General features: G+C 35.3%; 1 protein-coding gene across 1 annotated transcript; it reads right to left on the reverse strand.

The window, feature by feature from the left end:
* Positions 1-7,234: 7,234 nt before the first annotated feature.
* LOC121405759 lies at positions 7,235-13,587 on the reverse strand. The gene is made up of 6 exons (XM_041596713.1): positions 13,542-13,587; positions 11,793-11,990; positions 10,718-10,897; positions 9,867-10,052; positions 8,688-8,838; positions 7,235-7,585 (listed from the first exon to the last, which is right to left on the reverse strand). Exons 1-6 carry the CDS (start codon positions 13,585-13,587, stop codon positions 7,399-7,401), a joined length of 948 nt encoding a protein of 315 aa, XP_041452647.1. The 3' UTR covers positions 7,235-7,398.
* Between the last annotated feature and the right edge of the window lie 8,423 nt (positions 13,588-22,010).

Below are 22,010 nucleotides of genomic sequence, written 5' to 3' on the forward strand. Positions count from 1 at the left end.
GAGAATTATCACAGATAAGCAGAAAGGAAGAAACAAAATCGATCACCAATAACACAATATCCTTACTGTCAATTGTTAGCTTTAACCTGGATCCATCGAAAATACTTATCAGGATCGTAGATGAGTTTAATGCCTGCTTCACTTGATTTACTTAACATATTAAACTTAGGTCTCATAATACTGATCCAACACTCTTCTTGTGGTAATGATTTTTTTCTACCTGATTGCTAAGAAAGCATAAATGCTTTTAAGCAAGCAACCAGCGGACCGACGGCCTAAGGTCCTCTCCGAAGGACCTGGTACTGAAGATTAATGCCTTACCAAAGGGCACTAGCGCACCAAGTGGGAATCGAACCCGGGTCACCGAAATACGAATCCCCCGCTCTACCGACTGACCAATCGCGCCTCCTACACGATGTAATTGAGTCATTGTCACGATGTAATTCAATCATTTTACCCAACATGCCCAAAGTGCCATTTGTTTGCTCGACCCGGACCAAGCCTGAATACTTATCAGGACTCTAGTCTCGATGAGTATGGTACAATATTTAACTTTGAATTTGCAAAGTTTGGTGTACATGCTCATTTCCAATTTCATCGGTTGAACCTAGATTATAAGACTACAAGACAAACAGACACGGCAGAAGAAAAAAATCACCAATCATCATACGTGTCCCAATTGACACTTGTTAGCTTGACCTGGACCAAGCCTGAATATTTATCAGGTCCGTAGGCGAGTTGAATGCCTTCTTTACTTGGTTTACTGAATAGATCTGAATTAGGTCACATTTTCGTCCGAAGCTCTTCTTGGCATGATGTAATTGTGACATTGTTGTGTGCCATTTTTTTTAGCTTGATACAGACCAAGTCTGAATGCTTATCATGTCTATATTTTGTTATGGTACCAACTTCAATTAAAACGTGCAAGTTTGCTTCGGATGATAATTTCAAACTGTCATGAATGGACGATAAGTTAATTTGTAGTTATGCAGTGCATCCAGATGGATGTATGAAATCAAACTTTTAATGATTGAGAGTTATCTCAAATGAACAGACATGAGAGAGAGAGAGAGAGATGAAAAATATCACCAATCGTTATCACAACGTATCTAACTACCAATTGTTAGCTTGACCTGTACTCAGCCTGAATACTTATCAGGTCCGTAGGTGAGCTTAATGCCTGCTTTACTTGGTGTGGCAAAAGAGGAAAAATGTGCTGTATCAAGTAATTTAAAAATAATACTGCGAAAGTGATATAAACATTGTTGGTTTGGCCACAAAGACGCGGCTGTATCAAAGATGGTAGATGATTATAAGTAACGATCTAAAAAAAAAATAGGGAGATGATGTATTATTGCATACCAACATCTAATTAACACAACACATGGGGAGCAGCCTTCCCCCCTTTTTATTGTAATCTAAATTTTATCTCGAACAATTCATTTCTCAAACTTATTGATGTTGAAGACATCGCAAATGTCATCTTTCCATGTTTTGCCAAGTAAGGGTAAGCTCAATCTTTAACTGATGCATCAGTCAATTCCATGTCTTTGTCACTGAGTATGGCCATTTTAAATAGCCTTGAAATGGCGGCCACCCCCCCTCCCTCACCCCGAGAAAAGGAGGAATTTGTACAAGATGTAATTTTTCTTTGTTTTTTCCTTGTTTTCTTGAATGTGTCTAGAGGTAATTAGTGTCACTGGTAGGAAATACGTTATCGGGAACAAAATGAGGAGTTGCTGTCTCATGTCCTGAATTTTTGAGTTAAAAGTGTTGAAAAGTACTAGCCATCAAGGCCTACATATAACTAGATAAAATCCCACACTCACTGAAAGTGAGTATTTTCAACGGAACACCGATGCCCTTTGCTGTAATTGTCTATTTTTGGCAATGAAACACTGCCTTGTTGTCGAGAAACACGAATCTCACAATTGATAAGGAAAAATAATATTACTTTCGGTTGCTCAGTCCCTTTATTTTTTTACAATAATGACTGCATGTGTTTTAATTTTCCTTAGTAAAAGCAAGCAAACAGATTCCATGGTCTATACATTTTCTGGATTAGAAAATGTATTCTGCTCGCTGACTATATTTCAATGATTTCATGAAAAGGATGCCATATCCATCAGCCATTAGAAAAAAAATCTGCTTTGAATTAATTTTGAATAGTCTGTGTTATATAGTGGATTAAGCCACCTCATGACGTGAGAAATAACTTGACTCTGTCTCGATAAAAAATGTGTGTAAAAAGCACATATTTCAAAAGATTGCAGTCCGGTATAAATGCATAAATCATGATGTCGATTGCAATGAGTGTGGTCTCCATGTGTGTGCGTGTGTGTACACCTAATGATAAATGCAAACATTGTGTGCATTTATCATTAGATGTTGTCTATACAGGATTTAAAAAGGTGCATCTGTTTCCTTCGGGCGCCTCCTTATTTGGTGTGGCGTCTTTTCCTGAGCGTTTTTTTTGATGCATTCACAATTTTAGACCGAATTGAATGAATGAGATAGTAGGATGCTGGGGAACGCTCTGCTTTATTTCGGCTGGTACCCTGGGCAAACAGAAGCACCAACATTTTATAACCCCCTATTATTAATATATTGTTACAGCTTTTGTTCTTAAGTTACACTCATTGAGAATATGTTACTTTTTTGATATACCACCGTCAACAAGCTGTGCTTCACTGAGGTCCCAAACCTATAATTCTGAGTTCCATGGTGTGATGCTATTTACCACTGTTTGTGTTTGATTTGTTTTGAATAGATACTACATGTATACTATACTACTACTGCTACTAGTACTACTACTCCTAATACTACTACCACTTTTACTCCTACCACTAATACTATTATATTATACACTGATATACACCGGAAAAAAAGAAGTAACGACCTAAGGTGATTTTAATATGCATTCAATTTATTTCTTTATAGACTTCATGTAGTGTGACAAAATTATTAATAGTTATTTTCCCTTTTTAGCTAAAAAACAACACACTGCTTTGCTCTATGTTGCCACATATCCTGAGTATCTGATCATAAATACATATATACAAATAATTTTCGAACGGTCATGTGTCACAATAAAAGCAGGACAAAACAACAACTAAGTTCTGATAAGGAATGTTACATTAAGTCATATTGAAAAACTTACACCACTTTTTTATTTATTACACTGCAGAAATCCCAGTGTTTATTTAACACCAGACCGGAATCTACATATGTCCCAACCAGAGAAGTGTTACAACAACACCAGTTTGGAATCAAACCGATGTTGTTTTAATAGTGATTTGTGTTGCATAACCCAACTGGTGTTGTTTAACACTTCTCAGGTGTGGACATACATAGATTCAAGACTGGTGTTAAATCAACACTGGAGTTCTTGCAGAGTACGGATACTGTGGCTACCATGTCAGAGTAACGAATGATAATAAGATTATGAGATTAAAAATGCAACACCTGTGACGAAGTCCTATCCTTTACATCATGAAATTCGATGATACAAAAAAAATCATTGCTGTGTTTGCCGTTATCATTTTAATCGTATACATACATATATATATATATATATATATATATATATATATATATATATATATATAAATGTAAACAGGCATCCACTCTTTAACATGACGACTGTGTCTTGTACCAACTACTTATAGGCGAAAAATTACAAGACGATTTGACGTTGCTGATAGACCACAATTTTAATACCCGAGCTTTCGGCCTTAGGCCTTCTTCATGGGTTCTATACAAAAATGAACGAAACAAAATCAATAGTACAGGAGGAACAGATGGACATATACATGTAAATATAATACTGATGTGATAAAATACGTAACAATGAGTATGTATTTATACTCATTATTATCAGTATTATATTTACATGTATATGTCCATCTGTTCCTCCTGTACTATTGATTTTGTTTCGTTCATTTTTGTATAGAACCCATGAAGAAGGCCTAAGGCCGAAAGCTCGGGTATTAAAATTGTGGTCTATCAGCAACGTCAAATCGTCTTGTAATTTTTCGCCTATATATATATATATATATATATATATATATATATATATATATATATATATATATATATATATATATATATCTATACATGTACAATCACCGTAAGTAATTTTTAATCAATTTTGTCTTTATTTTCTTAGGTAATTTGTTTACGCTAGTACATTTAACCCCATTTGAACAAATTAAGCTGTCTAAAGAAATTTTGAAAATTTACTAACCACTATCTATAATTTTTCAGAGAATATGTTTAGAACCACTTATCGTAATATTATATCGAATCAAAAGAGTTCAAAGTGTATTTTTAATAATAAGTTCTTACTTTACATCCAAGATAATGCTCGGTTTTACCTGATCTGGAATGCAATAAACTATTTTTTCCCAGTGTACCACGTTTTCCGTTGTTGTCTAGTTTGTATATATTAAATATACTTCGTCACGCCAATATTATGACTAACCTAACGTTCTCATCATCTTTGTCAGCATTATGAACACCATTATCAAATCTATAGCCATTTGCTTAAACCGTTAAGAGCCAGTAATCGCAACTCCATATTTGGGGTGAAACGCGAGTTCGCCAAGCGGGGAAAATGAAAGATCTTAAGCTAATCACTAGGGACTTAACTTAAAAAGGACTGGGCTATTTGAGATGTGTTGAGGACTGGGGGGGGCATCATGGCCCCCCTTCTGATCTCGGCCGCCGTTCTCGCGATCGCGCCGAGATTTGGCACGCACATTCTTTACCACATAAACTACAAGGTAGTATATAAGAAAAATATGTATAGGAATTGTTATTTCTTAATTATTATGAATAAAAAATGCATATTTAATCATGAAAAACACTATTTGCATATTTAACACCCTATTTCAATTCATTTTTTCATTTGGTTGCAGATGTCATTTTTTTTTAAATCTGACTTATAGGTTTACACAAAGAAAAATTGCAATAGTCCATTTTTTCTAATGTATTTCTTTGTTTTTAGAATTTCATATGTATTTCTGTTTTTTCTTCTTTTGTTTTTCATTGTTTGTTTTCAATATAAACTATGACAGACCATTTAATAACTAAATCAAACCTTAAATTAACTCAGCAGACCAATAAGAATGATAAATAATCACCCTTAAATGAATTTTATCTCACAGAGGCTTTGTACACAAAGTATAGAAATGAGCCATTTTCGGCATGACATTGCATCGTAAAAAGTCACGTGACGTCGCGGTTTTATACCTGTATGTCGCGAATTCGTCCTCTAGTTTTGCGAGACTTTGAAAAAATATCATAAAATTTTGCGGCGCTATCTCTTTGCGTTTCGTATATATCGCGCGAAGGGTCGGGGGGGGGGCATCATGGCCCCCAGTCCTTTTAAGGTTATTGATACGTGTACAAAACGGTTCATGAAGTCACCAAACACTGTACTACAAATCAGTGGAACATGCACATAATACAAGGTTAAGGGTTTAGTTTCGCTTTCATACATTACCAAATAACGTTTCGTCTGAAAAACGGCATGGAATCACAAACGAAGATTACATGGTATCTTGCTAGCATGCGCAGGAAGGACATCGAATTAGTTGATCATCATTGGCATATTTTCATGGCTGCTGTTATTTGGCTAATCGGTAAGGTAACCTGGCTATTGGGGAATTTTCGGTCCGGGACGCACGCCAGATTAAAAAACACTGTAAATGTATTGGAAAGGCCCGTCAAATGACAATAAACAGCTGGGAGGTCTTTGTCGAATATTAAGTTAAACAGAATAGCAGTTTCGTCCAAAGTTTTGGAGCTGACTAAATATTGCAAATATGTAACTTCTCCAGAGTCCCACACGAAACTTTCTTTTTGACTGACTAATCTTCGACAAAGACTTCTTTTTTGTCCTTTTCAATAAGGGCATTTGACAATGCATTTTATATTGTCTTGAATTTGTCGTGCGTTGTGGAGCGAAAACTCTCTATTGCCCAAACAAGACTCTCAAATTTGTCGTTTATTCACGAAATTTACATGTAGTTAATTTGCTCACATTGTTTCCTGACAAAGTCAGATTTGTTGATAAATTTATTGCATTTAAAGAGCTTGTAGACTGAAGGAAATTTAATTTTTTTTTGCAATTTTGATGGCTTGCTTTATCAAATTGAATCTGGGTTGCAGGGTAGTTTAAAGTGACATTTCTTTCCCGATTGACGGGGTGTGATAAATTATTGAACAGACACATTTGTACTACTCGTATCCAGCTTCGCTAGACGTCATAAAAAGTTAATAAAAGGGGATTGAAATGAAGAAACAATCAATCAAGCAGATAAGTATTTGCAGAACTATGCTTGCAAACATAAGTACCTCGGAACATCATAGAACTTGCTCTGCCTGAGGATATATACAGATATTATTATCATCATCATTATTAATTATTTATTATTATTTTTCAATTATAACACAAAAGGATGGAAAGCGCGTTGACCATGTTGGCTGATGAGTTACAATATGTATACGAAATGTTGAATTCGTGTTTCACTCCAACACATGAAGAACTAGGACTGCAGACAGATTATTGGCAACAACTCTTTTATAATCATAAGGTAACTAGCTTGCACATTTCTAATTTACATTTCATATTTATTCTGGAATATATTTATATCGTGTTCTCACAAACATATCTTTTCGTTATAATACAATCAAATAATTTATGATCTCCCAATAGTAACCAATGGGCTTCTTATTCGTGCGGTCGTATTTACCTTTTCAGAGACATACAGAGAGTCTTCGATTACGACATCTTTCCACATCCAAGTAGTATTCAAAATGTTGTTATTATAAATATTTAGAGAAGGTTGGCAAACTAAAAAAAATACTTCATGAATATTATGACAATTACTGTAAGAATATAAGTAAACTTTGCACTTGATTATCTTTTAAGATGCTACAAACCATACACATCACCCTCTAATATACAGGGATGTGTCACCCCCCTAAAAAAATGGATTTTCCTAAAAAAGTATTTCCTTACAAGAAAAACACGCATTAACGAAACTTGAATAATGAACACAAATCAAGCAAAGTTTCATATTGGTTTTACTATCACCATAAACAAAAGTTATCAATACGTTATTTTCAACAAGGCCGTTGACACATCAACCAAACGTTTTCTTTACTTCTTAGGAAAATAATATAAGTTGTACAAGAAACATACATGTACTGTAGATTAAAAAAAAAACCCACACGCTTCAAATAGATGTTTCTAACATATTAGATCTAGTATTAACATTATAAACTGAAGTGACGGGGAGTCCTTTAATGCCTCTGTTGATAAACATAAATCGAATTTCGCTTGGTGTCTCTGTATATTTTTCAAGAAGAGGATAAGGTCGGTCATTTGTCTCAAACTGGTTTTTCGTAGACTTCGTAGCTGGGGTTCGGATCTCCATTTTGTTTGAGATAAGGTTCAACGTAGAGGGATTGTTCGCCAGCGACATAATTCGCATATCCTTCCGGAACATCTGGCAGAGGTCCCCGAGCTTTCTCACTGAGAGCTTCTTTTGATGATGATGCCAAGCCGTATCCACGACTGAATTATACGATTTAAAAGATATAATAAAAGAGATAATATGATTTTTTTAAATAAACTATTCCTAAGTTAAGCACGAATTTTCAGTCGGCTGGCGATAATTTCGTAAGTTCTTATTCAGATTCTCAAAATTATCCCACCAGTTTGTTGGAAATTCTAATCGTTGTGGATTAAAATTATCATAAGTAGTAATGTTTCAATCATTCATTCTTTTTCAAAACGTGACAGGAATGGAAAATGTGCACTCAAATATTGATTTTAAAAAGGAAAATTAGGGTATCGTGCACTTCAAATATATGAAGTAATACATCAGATCTTTTGAAAACTTCTTTTGCAGCAATTCCTAAAAACACGTGTCGAGCTATGGGGATTAAACCAACCAATGAACATCATCACGTATCACTGAGTAACTATACAAGCTCTTAAATATTCATAATTAAACATAATTCTTGTTCTTATTCTATAGTATATGACATGAAAGTGGTCACCAGTCGTATTCAAATTCCTGCGTAACGTATGAACAGCTTCGTGAAAGAAACTTCATTCCGAAGTTACAGAAAGACCAGTGCACGAAGGGTTCACTTAAATGTAAACACTTGCTACATAGTTCTAAAAATAATGGGTGAATATGTATCATCCTTGTTGGTTATGATGGCAATGGGATATGTCACATTCGGCGTGTTCGAGGCAATCTCGATGGAGATATATCACGCAATAACTATTATGCAGAAAAACACGTCTTTACCTATTGTACATTACAATGTAGGTGTATACTTTTTAGATAAGGGTTCCTTGTTATCCTTCAAATGATAGGTAATAAATTATGTAAACGTAAACTACTTTCATTCGTCAGGATTCATTTATTATATGGTATGATTCAAATAAAGAAAATAAACTACATACTAGAGACTTATAGCATAAGAATTTGACGAATTAACAATATTTATATATCAATGCATGTATATGCATATATATACTAATTCATGTATATACATATTTTCTTCCATTCGTATATGATATAGTACGTAGATAACAAGATCAGGGTAAGGTTAATACATCGGTTACACGATTAAGTGACAGCAACAAGAAAAACTAAACTCACTTCCTAACGAAAATGAAGAACATCGCCAAACTCATTAAAACCAGAACGAACAAAATGACAGCTACTACAAGAAGGCCGGTGATAAAGTACTCTCTGCCACTGACTTCCTTTGGTGGGTTTCTTATTTGCGCAGGAGCACCTGGGTCCTGACCTATACATGTTAGAATAAGCAAAATCGAGTAAAAAAAATATAATTAGCATCTTGCAATCTTCATGTTCAACTTTTTGTGAATTTGCCAGCAAAATGTTTTTGAATCAGCATTAATACACAAAAGTTCCTTTTCAGAAGTTATCAAAAGGCCCGTCAAATGACAATAAACAGCTGGGAGGTCTTGTCGAAAACTAAGTTAAACAGAATAGCAGTTTCGTCCGAAGTTTTGGAGCTGACTAAATATAGCAAATATGTAACTTCTCCAGAGTCCCACACGAAACTTTCTTTTTGATTGACTAATTTTCGACAAAGACTTCTTTTTTGTCCTTTTCAATAAAGGGCATTTGACAATGCATTTTATATTGTCTTGAATTTGTCGTGCGTTTAGAAGTTATCAAAGGGGTAAAATATCTGGCAACGAATATATTAAATTGACATGTTAAGGATAAAGACATTTGAAATACAGGATTTATTATTGCAAGCAATGTAAATGAACGGTTTTGAGCTTGATAATGCAAGCCATTCATTTAATCTCTTCATTAATATTCATTTAAACATTATCCACTATTACAAGCTTGCATTGGGTAGGTTCAATATTGCTTACAACGGACACTGCAGCCCCTCTCACAGCCAATCAAATTCTTTTCTTTTCGGCTTGCAGAATGATTATAACGACTAAGAGTTATCATTTTAAGATATACTGAATAACTAGTGTCAACTCATTACTGTAGGTATCATCCATTTATTTTGCAGTGATGGCTAAGATATAGTTTCAGTATAGACAAAATGTTACTTAGATTTTTTTTAGTTTATATCGTTTTTCCCATATTATTAAATCTAAAAATAAGGTATTTCCATAGTAATTGAAACATGAATTTAATTTTAGGAAGAATGGACATAACTTAGAGAAAACAAGAAATCAGGTTGAATGTTTGTCATAATGCCATACCCATAACTGAACTGCTCATCAAATCTATTGCTAAGGTACGAAATATTCTTTAGACATTGGTGCTTATGGGTTTAATTACCTGCAACAGGTGTTACATTGAATGCACATGTGATGTATCTTCCTCGCCACGAACCATCTTCGTGGCATTCCCAGACAAACTGATCGGAGTTATCATTACATGTAATATTCACTTGTTCTCCATTCTTGTAGCGTGGTTTAACAGCTTCAATATGTGAGATCGAAGGAATGTACGGCGGATTGCACGCTGTGAATTCAATAAATGTGAAATTTTCATTAACTGGTAGGAAGTACAAACCATTTTTGTAATTCTTAAGCAATCAAGGGCAAAAATATATTCTAGATACATACCACACACACACACACACACACACTTACACATACATATATATAATGAATTATGAACAAGAATAAATAGGCAGGTAATTACATAATGTTTTGTCCGCATAATTTTGATAGGAAATTCCAATGTCCAGATAAAAGTGAAACCAAAATATCTGTAAAAAGGGAAGCCCTTAAGACATATTTTTTTTTCTCTAATACTGTTCTGTAAAGATTTACAAAATGACCTGGTGTTTAGAAAACTCTTCTCCAAGCGGACCCTTTTTATAGAATGATGCCATTTATATTATCCCGCTTTCAACTTTGCTGCCTAGGAGCTCAATGATTTGAGAAATTACTTCTTGTATGGTACCCGTTTACTACACCTGGTTGGAGAGTGGGGTATGTAGATAAACGCCTTCCCAATGAACCCAAGGGCTGTGGTGGTTTTCGAACTCCAAACCTCTTGGTTAATAGTCTACAGTCGTATTCCCTCACCTCTGTGTGTAGGTTCGTGTGTGTATGTGTGTATCTCGGTGTGTGCGCATAGCATTTTCAAGGAAATATTTTCATTTTCAAGTAGGAACTCACCTGGGGCGGGGGAATCACACACTACATTCTGTCCTGTCCATAACCCATCGTCACATTCCAATGTAACCGGTTCTCCTCCTATATCACACGTGACATTCAATCTGTCTCCGGGTTTGTACGAGAGTCGAAGATTCCCAATGGTGGCATAGGGAGGCACTACCGGGGCGTTGCAGGAGAGCACTGTTTTGGTAAAATTGTATAAGCATCAGAGTATGTATTCCTGTTCAACATCATTACATATGCTTCATACAAAACATACAATAAAAAAGCAACTGAAATCATTAGCTTGTCGTCGCTTACGATTCAGACACAGGTGCATTAAAGAAAAAAAATAGTACATCAAGAGGCTCATCAATTCGATTGTAAGTTTTATCTTTTGTTAAAAGTGTTAAAAGTGTTTTAGTGAAGGATTTGGGTAATTCATTTAAGATTAACTTGCCGGTTCGGTTAACCAAAGGATTATGATTTCAAAGGCTTTATAGTCAGCTTATTTTATTTTACATGGATGCCATTATCAATCCTTCTTTCCCTAAGCCGTTTAACCATGGAGTGACCTCCTAAAAAACTTACGTTGACATTGCTTCCAACACGGTATTTATATCCGCTATCTAAACTTAAATTCACGTGCAATTTCCTAGTTTCATCATCATGCCGAGTCATATTTCTAAGTGGACGTTTTCGGAAGTGAGGAACACATGGTACAAGGTACAATAAAAATAATTAATACCTCACTTATTATCTAATGCAATATACTTCAAATGCATTGAGAATATCAAAAGTCTGGTTATATACAGTGTCTGTTTCTGGGATCTCATTCTGTCAATCACCCACTGCTTCCTGACATAATAATCTTCGTAATGTGCGTAACATTGTAAGCTGTTCTTGTTATTGAAGCGTTGATTCCACTACAGTACAACGCATTCCGTTTGGCCATATATATATTTATATGGCATATATATGTATATTCCTGATTTTTTTCTTAATTTCCTTGTTAATATCCAAAGAGATTGGTGCAACATATTATATATATTATAACTATTTATTTGCATGAAGAAAAATAGAAATCATGGATTGCCTTTTGATGGTGGAGGTGGAGGCACTGGGCAGGATACGTCTGGTCCGCTCCACAAGCCTTTATTGTGACACTGCAAAGTAAAACTAGACTCGTCGGCGTCGCAAGTCACAGTCACCCTGTCTCTGAATTGGTAGTTCAAGCGAGGATTCTGGATTGTGGCGTGGGTTGGAACGTACGGTGTACTGCAGTTGAGATGACCTGCCGAATGTGAAATAAAACTTAAGTTAAAACGTCGGTAATTAGAACATAATCGAATAATTCACTGGGCGATCATAATTGTATCGTTTTCACAAGTCAATTCCTAAATGCTTCTCTGCAATTATTCCTAAATTCACTTAACTTGCAGTAATAAAAATCTAAAGAGGAGTACAAATTGTGATTATGGTTACTTTCATATCACGAAACGTAAACTGAAAGGTGCCAAATTTTGTGCATTTATTATTTATATTTTCCACCAAAGTGCCAATTTTTGGTATTTTAAAGAAGTGCAGAGAAGCATGTCTTTGGAAGCTTGTGCAGAGTTAGCGGATAAAATGAAGACAAATAAGTTTAACAGACAAGGAAAATTAGGCATGTGAACACAATGACTGGAAAGAGATAACGTTCCCCTCTTCGTGGTAATTTCTTACAACTCTGCCTCTTCATTTTTTAAGATAAGTGTACTAGAGTCCAAGCTAAAACAAAAATATAATGCCCAACTTCTTATTTATAATAAATTAGATGGTATCCAAGTCTCAGATTGTACAATAAAACCATTAGGATGTCATCTGCCACGTACTATAAAAATTTCAGTTGAAAAAAAGACCCATGTTATAGAGCCAATGGGAAGTATTTTGGTTGGGAGTGAAAAGGAACAAAGCGTCTACACAAGAAGTAGACATTATCCTCCTGCTTGTCATCATCGTATAATGTTTGAATAACTCTCAAAAGGCAATTACAGTTATAAATAAATGGCGGGACTCTGTTATCCAACGAATAGATCAATATTATTTATAGATGTATACATGTACCTAAATTTGTTATTGAAGACCTCTCACTTTAAAAACTCAAGCCTTCTAACGAAAACCTGTACGAGAATGTCCGTATTACGGATACTGTTAATACTGCCTATATTTCAAGTGTGGTGTTGAGGTTGTTTCTTTCTTTTATTACGGTATTCATCAACAAGTCAAACTGATGTTTTCTATGTAAGGAGGTAAGGGCATTCTTAGTTTCATAAATTCGTGCCGAGTTATTGAATATGAGATGGATTGAAATTGATTGGACTATTATCAGATTAGGCCTAAACGAACAAATTATGCAAATTCTGGATGAGAGGGACGAGAAAATTCATGTCACTTGGCCAAATGGGGAGGACAAGAGGCACTCCTCAGAAGCAGATGGGTAAGGTTACGGGTGCGTGTGTTCATGTGGGGGTGCGCATCTATGTGAATGACTTGGTGTCACTGCGTCGGTGCCGTTTATTGTGTCGATCATCTATGGTTCAGGAAATCGTAAGCAAACATTGGATAACAAGTCGTGACAATAGTTGTTACGTTATCATATGTTTTTTTTTTGTTTCAATAGCACAACATATATTGCAGATAAGCTACGTTCTAAAGAAGCACATGATTCTATTGTGATGAGTGCGAACAGCCAGTCAGTGCATATCCCATGCTAGACTTTGAATTTCTCAGTCAAACGTCTCACCTTGTAAATTTCATCCGCCGTTCACTTGGAATTTTCGTTGATAGTGATTCGAGTGTGCACCTTTGCCTGAGCTGTCGCTATCGGATATGTTAGCGCACTGCGCCATGGTTGTCAGAGGGTACGTGGTACTTTCAAAACCAACACCTTTCCCGGATTATATATATAGTATGCGATATTTTCTTGATTCTCACTCTTAGTTCGTATCATTGAGTTCTGAATGTACTTGATTTCGTCAATACATTTCTAAAATCATGGTTTCATCTATCGCACCCACATCCACTAACACGCACATGCACACACGCTCACATACACAAATAGGCCTACATTATCTTCAAAGTACAGTATGTGTATATAACGGAATGCCAAAATGTGAAAAGTCGTTCCAGGCATAATAATGCATTTAGATGCAACTTAACTTACAAACTGGGTATTTCTTTGAGTTTTGGAGAACTTTCTGCGCGTTTGACAACTGATAGACAGCGGATGTGTAAGGGATGAATCTGCTTATTATTACCTCGAAATAAACATTATATCAGTAACTTTACATGTATTGCACATTATGGTTATATAACAATGTAAATGAAAATACAAATTTATGGGTTACGCGATTTATGGAAAAGAGAATCACATCAAATAGATATAACTATTACTCAACATGTATCATGATTAAATACGGAAACACATTATTAAGGCAATTACATAGGCCCTCAATCAAAATGAGATATGAGCTAAATATGTTATGCATTTCACAATGGAGACATAAAACGTTTCGGTCAAAAAAACCCCAGTTTTTATGTTTGACTCTTTGAAGGAAAACAAACACTCCGATTTATCATGTCATTGGTCAGAGTAAAGCAAACGTTCTTGTTTACCATTTAATCAGCTAAAAATATTGATTATCATCGCTCCGAAGGGAAGACTGTGTGATGACCTATGTAGATATGTTACATGTATGTCATGTATGTGGCAGGTACAAAATATTGGAAAATTTGTAGCACACGCAATTTCCAGGCTTTACTTTTCGCTCTCCTGAAGTCCATACTTGAACGCCGCTAATACGTATTGATGCAAGCGTCTCACCTGGTTTGTGGCATCCGAAGAATACTATTTTTGTCTCTGAAGTATACGTGCAGCTTCGGCGCCACTAAATCCTGTAAGCACACATAGATACTTTGGTCATACTGACCGAGCTGGGATATTAAAATCAAGATCCAACCATTGTGCTACAATTCTAGCATTGACAAGTACGTCGGATACTAATAGGAACCCATGAACATGATCAATATATCCATGATCTTTCAATTGCCACTCTTAGCTTGACCTCGACGAAGCCTGCATATTGATCCGGAATATATCCCCCGGGTTTAGCATTTTCTACAATATGTTATTGGTTGCTGTTTATGTTTACCATGGGTTCTACAGAGATTGTGGCTTTGAATAGGTGTATTTCAATGTCCTGTTTTTTATGTGTGTGTGTATTCATCAGTCTGTGATAATACATTTTACTTGTCAAGAAAATTAATATTTATATGTATTTCGGTACTCGTTTATCTCTATGTCACAAATATACACTGTATTTGATTGATTCGGTTTCATATATTGATATTCCACATTTAGAACTGCATAGTGACACAATACTCGCAAGTACAAACACAACAATATAAAGCAATAACATTGTATAAAATTGTGCCGAAGACGATAATTGAAAACAAATAATGCATTGAAAGACTATGATTTTGTAAGTCATTACTTATTAGTCCTTTAGGACGAAGACGATCCCGACCATCACATTTTCATTAAATACATCAATGAAGTACTTCGAGGAGACATCACCAAATAAACAGTGCCCTTATTATTGGCATTGCTCTTTAGAGAGAGCGAAATAGAGAGAGAGAAAAAAAATGTTTACTTTTTGAGCCTTAGACCACATGACCCAGGGTAATATATTAGCGGCCTAGATCTGGCTTAATCATTTCAATATTTGGATTACGTATGCTGCCTGACATTGGGCAAAGGAGGGGGGGGGGGTGTCATGAAGCTTGCTGTTGTATGTCACGCATGAAGGGGGAGGGGTCCACATTTGTAAACTCTAAAAACCTTGCCAAGCTGCGGCTCAGCGCGGTTATACCCCCCTGACGTAATTGCATATTTACACGAAATTGGACAAGATTCAGGAGCAAATTGACCCTCTATTTAAACCAAACTTAGTCAATGTTAGTCAGTTCATTCATTTAATGGATTTGATTCAGTTTAAGTACTACATTGTCCCAATACAGGCCCCACCATAGACTAAATATAAAAAAACACCCCAAGGCGATTATTGCCCCTAGAAAATTTTAAGGTACCTCTCAATAATGTACCAAATTAAAATTAAATGAATAACGATTTTTTTTCGGAGGAGAGAAGAAGGGGGGGGGGGGAGACTAAACATAGTATTTATTATTTCATCTGTCCCGTATGCCAATGGATAACCTTCATATGCTTTGACTTGGGAAGAGGGGAGTCCACCAATGTAAAAAAAAATAAAACTAAAACAAAAACAAAGACAGCAGCAGCCGTGTGCTTTGGTGGGGAGAGGGTAGGAGACGGAACATTCTAAAATTTACAGAAAGGACGAAATAGGTCAAAGTAATTATTACAGTAACATTAGTTTTGATTGAAACGTCTCACCTGGTTTGTGGTATCCGAGGAATGCTATATAATTGGTTGTCAATGAAGCATACGTGCAGATGTCATATTTCGTAAGCGCAATTAGTCGCTTTGGTCATACTGAACGCCCTGGCATATTGAAAAAGAGCTTCATCAACAGTGATCTCCAAACGACATTTACGATGAAACAAAATGAGAGGCTTGGCTGAAAAGCAGGCAGGTTTTCAGTTTTAAATCTCACTCCCAGCTTTTTTTTTTCAAAATTCATGAAAATTGATCACGAAAAACTTTACTTTCGGGTTAGAAAACTCGTGAAATTTGAAGACACCTGTAATTCAAATAGGCCTACCATGTCCTATGATCACATCTACATGCATGGCATGAAAGAAATAAGGTTGCTTTCTAAGAGATATTTTTTTTTATGGAGGGGCTAAGCATTTTAACTCCCAGTTTCAAAAGCAAGTGCAGGATAGGTTATGTTAAAAATGTTGTTCATTTTTTTAAGGCCGAAACTTTTTCTTTGTATCATTGACGAACCAAAAGAGAAACAGGTAGATTGATAAATTCACATTTGAAGTGTAATTTTAAAAATCATGATTAAATTTCACCATCGTATTACAAAGATTAAGCATGTCAGAGTGAGTGAATTGGAGTATACGCTTCGTCTTAAAGGTAAATGCTAGTTTTGGTAACGATATCAAAATGAGTTCGTACAGAATCCAATGAAATGACCACCAAAGTGTCTGTTTGTATAAATAAAACGCATGTGCCAAAGAATTCTGGAAGAAATTGTGTAATTGCTGAGAAATCAGCAAATAAGCACAGGAATCGGGTAGGGCGTCGGGCCCGACGCCCTAAGCAATAATTATACATTGTCCCACGTGCGCTTATCTGTGTTGGGGATCTTCGGTGTGAACATTTTTCAGCGTAGATTTCAAGATTTCACAAAGTTCAGTTAATGTAACTGTACCAGATCTAGATCCTCGATGATATACTGACAATTAAGCCTAGTTTTACAGACTTTCTCATGAAATCAGAGTTTACTGCAACTACTGGAATTTCTCTTTAAGCAACAATCTACCTACACACGCCTTAACGCAAAAAATATAATAATCATAAAATCACCCAAATCAGACTTTGCACGAAATAGCAGCCTACATCTTGCCATACTTGATTTTAATTCATTGGCAGAACGTATTCGCACTATACTAAATCTAAATATATTTGAGTCTGAAATTGAAAAGTCCTGAAATCTTGATTATCCTTGTTTTATTGTTTTACCATTTTTTTTTCTTTTTTTAAAACGTTTTTGTTGCAATTGGTTTTTTTTCATTTTCCTGTTATGACTTTGTTTCTGTTTTGTTTTATGTTCCCTTTTTTGTTTTGTATACAGATTTGTGTTATTGTTATTTTACTTTGTTATGACCCTGTATTATTTTATATTTTTTGTATATTGCACGGACTCTCTGAAAATCAGCCATTGGTTGCTCGAGGGCTTTTTACCGTGTTTAAATAAAATAAATCAAATCAAATAATATCACACACCTAACCTGAGAAAACGTGAGGATATTAAAACAAAGCATCAGACGAAGGAGGACGGAAAGTGATGTGGCTTACAAGAAGATGATTTGGAAACCTCAACTGAGAGTGACTTATACAAACGATCAGCATTTTGTTATACTAATGAGGCAAAGTATACGTATGTATATATATATATATATATAATGCATACATACATATATGAAATACATATATTTTTTTAATTTCATTTAATACAGTGTTGCGAATATGTTTAAGCGATAGTTTAATACATTAGGCATCATTTCATTTCTGAATTGATGAGGCGGCATTTGGTGACTTAACGATCCCACTCATTGAGAATATTAATTGCAACTTTAGCATCTGCGCCAAGGGAATATGGACATACAATATTCATGATAAAGTAATTGCCCCCCGCACACACATCTTGAAAGTTGTTGACAAGAAATAGAGAAAAAAGGAAAGAAAAATAGATAGCCATCTATTTGGGGATAGATTTGCATAATCGGCTCAAATATCCCAAATTGTTTTATATGACAGTCTTTGATAAATTTCATTCGTGTGAAATTCAAACTATTTTAATATTGCAAACGTCTCACTTGGTTTGTGGCATTTGATGAAAAAATGGAATCTATTTGATAGTGAAGTGAACGTGCAGCTGAGTTGTCCGCAATTCCGTAAGAGCAAGTGGTCACTTTGGTCAGACTATTTGAGCTGGGATGTACATATTTATTAATGATCTGCTTCACAGTTTTATATTTACAATAAATTTAGAAACATATATATGAAGTTGATGTAATGAAGGACTGCTGATGTTACTGTTATATTTTCCCTCAAACCGATTTCTCCCCGTTCCTATTTTTAGCAAAATATTAATTGGTAAAGATTCAATGCGCGTGCAAGCTCCTCCATGTGGAACAGCCCTGGGGAATACACGAACAATTGTACCTCTGTTGAGTCCAAAAAAAGTCAGAAAAATCTGCAAAGTGTTTTGACACCCTGCGCTGTCAAATTACCATCATAATCATAAGTCATATGAGTTGATAATGTTGTGTTCGTCATGCTCGCTCGGGTATCGTCCATGCATTACTTTGCATTACCTTTTCTACATATTTTTTCCTGATTGATTGATAAAAAATACAAGCATAGTGCAAAACAATTGCAAATTCCAATTTTAGAGCAAAGAAAACAAATCAATCCCCAATTTCAGTCTTATTTTTATTTTTAGGAGCGGGGTTATCAGTTTTATGGCTGTTATATTCAGGTTGCGAGCCTTCCACGCTGGAGCCTAGGATACACAGAATTACCCATGGTGTTAATTGGTGTACATAGAGGACATTATTAGTTATTTACTCTGGTGTTAAATTGACAGTGTTATTACAGCACCTTTGGTTATTACATCTATCTATTACACTATTTGGTGCTAAGTTCACCCTCTAGGGTGTAATTTTAACACCTCATGGTGTAATCCTCTATAGACAACTTGTATCAGTGTTTACAGTGTGCATTGTCAAAAGTCAGAACCGTGTCTTTCGCGCGGGAATTCCGCAAGCGGCCTCTCATTACAAGTTATTCATTGACAAAACATGGTCCAAAGAATTTGACAAAAATCTTTGAGAAAAAAAAAGATATTGGAAATGTCTCACCTGGTTTGTGGCATGCGATGAAAGCTTGATATCTTTCTGACACTGAACGATACGTGCAGTTTTGTTTGGCTATATTGTATTAAACGCAGTTAGACACTTTGGTCACACCGATCTTAGTGCCGATCCGATGTTTGTTTTAATCCTAATAATACAGGAGGGCTGAATCACCCCCTCAAATTCTTGCAATAAATTCTCTGCGCGATTTTACTTGTTTGACTGCGCATTCGCTTTCACCTTAATGCAAATTAGCGTTTCAAATAATAAATCATTATTTTCCCTTTGACTGATTTAAGTCTATAAATTTAATCTTCATTACGATCAGAATATATAACCCGACAATTCCCACCCCCCCCAAAAAAAAAAATCGGAAAACATAGAGAGATATGAAAAATTTAGAAAAACTCTTGAAAACATACAAAATAATCGTCAAATATTTTTTGATCACATTTAATCACAATCTGATAGAGTCAGTAAATAAAAATGACAAAAAGGGGGCTTATTCAGTTTATAGATAGAGCAAACTTTTACGCATAAATTCTCATAATTAATTAACTATATATAAAAAAAATCTAGGTATTCGATTTTACAAGCTTTGTAAGTTATGCCATGAGTAGCGCTACTGCCAATTTTCGTCACGATCCTATGCCTAGATCATTAGGGGATGGGGCAGAATCAGCCCACATCCTGTCTCCTAAGGCGTCGGAATAGCTCAGTTTTTAGATTATTAAGGCTACAACCTAATCGATGAATGAAGACTAAATAAAAATGCCGTATACCTTTTATTGAACTTTGGCAAACTTGTCAACGATGTCTGATTTTTGCGTATATACCACTGTGACAGGCGATGCAGTATCAACATTTGTCAAGTAGGTATAGGATAACATTCCAGAAGCCCCGTGCAAAAATGTAGCATATACTGACCCTCTTTCAGCAAATATACTTCACTCGGATGAATCTACAGTGTGTCAAAATAATGTGAACTTTTATAGGAGCCGCCATGACAAAATAATAGGCAGGAACATTACGATTATCATTATTATCTTTTCTTTTTCTTTTTTTTTGGGGGGGAGGGGGTTGGGGTGAAATAGGTATTCCAAGATCAAATGAAAATAATGATTCCTAAAAAAAGGAGGATGGATAAAAATTGTGAAATTCAATACATTGAAACTGAAAGAATTTGTCACTGGTCCCTGTATAGAAAAATATTTTAAAAAATGTGTAAGCGACGGGTTATTTTAAGACTCATATTTGGTGCTAGCACTTTCCGATAATCGATGACGAGTTTTCTTCTCTTTTCACGCATTTGTTTGTGTTAGTCCTTTACCATTATCGATTTTTCTATTGCGGAGTCTATTATTATACAAGAGAGAGATATAGAGAGTTAAAAAAGAAGAAAAAGAAGAAAAAGAAAAACAAGCAACCCCCCACAAAAAAAAAATCATGAAATTTGGTTCGCACGCTATATGTGATTGTACAAAACAGACTACGCTTTCTTCCTTCTAGAGTTGCAATAGATATGATAAGAAAAAAAATGGTACTTGAATAGTATTTAGTTGGGATTTCTGGAAGACTTGACAGTAGGGATGGTCAAGCCCCATCTTCAAGAGGCAACACATTCGTCATGCACTTGTGTGTCAAGAATACAAATTTCTATTTCATAGCTAAACGTCTCACCTGGTTTGTGGCATCCGACGACTGCTTAGTATATAATTTGTGATTGTAGAATACGAGCAGATGTTGGAGTTTCAGCAATTATTTAAGCGCAACGCTCCACTATGGTCATATTGAGCGTGCTGCTAATTATAGATGTAAATGTTACAGCTACTCGATTGCAGATGTTGGCTTGGGTAAGCAATGCACTGCCATTAATCGAGTCAAAATGAAATAGTACAGTTTGCCCCAACCGCCATTTGCAAGATTGACTTGATTTGAACATTGTTTCACCATAACTATATTATCATCAAAGTTGCAATATAATTTGCTAGTAGAAAACAGAATGGCCGACACTTTCTTTTAATTTTAGAAATTTGAAATTTATTGCTTTTATATCGAAGTCCTCAATAAAAGACCCCATGTCTTTTACAAATTTAAATTTCCTTCAAAAAATATTTAACATAGTTTGTATTATTGTACGAAGATGATTAAATGTTTGGTATATTAACCACACGAACGAAAAATAAATAATTTATCGATGAAAACATCGCCTGCGTAAACGGAAAAACCTGTAAGATGATAGCGAAATTCAAGCTTTAATTAGATAAATTAGATCATATTGAAACGTCATTCAGTTTTTAAATGCTATAACCAGATAACTGCGAGAAATAGAAACATGCGACGTTTGAACTACCGCTCCCCCTTGCACGTGTCTACTTGCTGACCCGTGTGTGATTACGATGCCCAGAAACTGGACCCGTTTTCTTACCTTTTAAGTAAATTCGTATAGTTTTGTTCATAGTTCCTGATTGTACAGTAAAATCTAATTCAGTCTCAAAACGTCGAAAGTTGCAATTTCTGCTGTATAGTGCATGTAAATGATCTAAATTTACTTTAGTATTAAACTGTTTCCTCGCAGAATAAGCATTACAATTACGGTTATACTACAAACCGGAATTTTTAAATAAATTTCCCTCACCAAAAGCAAAAAAAAAAATAAAACAATGATAATAACAACATGGAAGATGAGTAGATCTGCTTA

This window comes from Lytechinus variegatus, chromosome 19, assembly GCF_018143015.1.
Source record: "Lytechinus variegatus isolate NC3 chromosome 19, Lvar_3.0, whole genome shotgun sequence".
In the NCBI taxonomy this organism is placed as follows: domain Eukaryota; kingdom Metazoa; phylum Echinodermata; class Echinoidea; order Temnopleuroida; family Toxopneustidae; genus Lytechinus; species Lytechinus variegatus.

Excerpts from the sequence above, each read along its gene's own strand:
- LOC121405759 (XM_041596713.1), bottom strand. The coding sequence starts at position 13,587 with ATGGCGCAGTGCGCTAACATATCCGATAGCGACAGCTCAGGCAAAG. Across the intron at positions 10,053-10,717 it reads GTGTGATTCCCCCGCCCCAG|CGTGCAATCCGCCGTACATT; the intron begins GTGAGTTCCTAC and ends TTGAATTCACAG. Across the intron at positions 8,839-9,866 it reads CAATGTAACACCTGTTGCAG|GTCAGGACCCAGGTGCTCCT; the intron begins GTAATTAAACCC and ends TAACATGTATAG.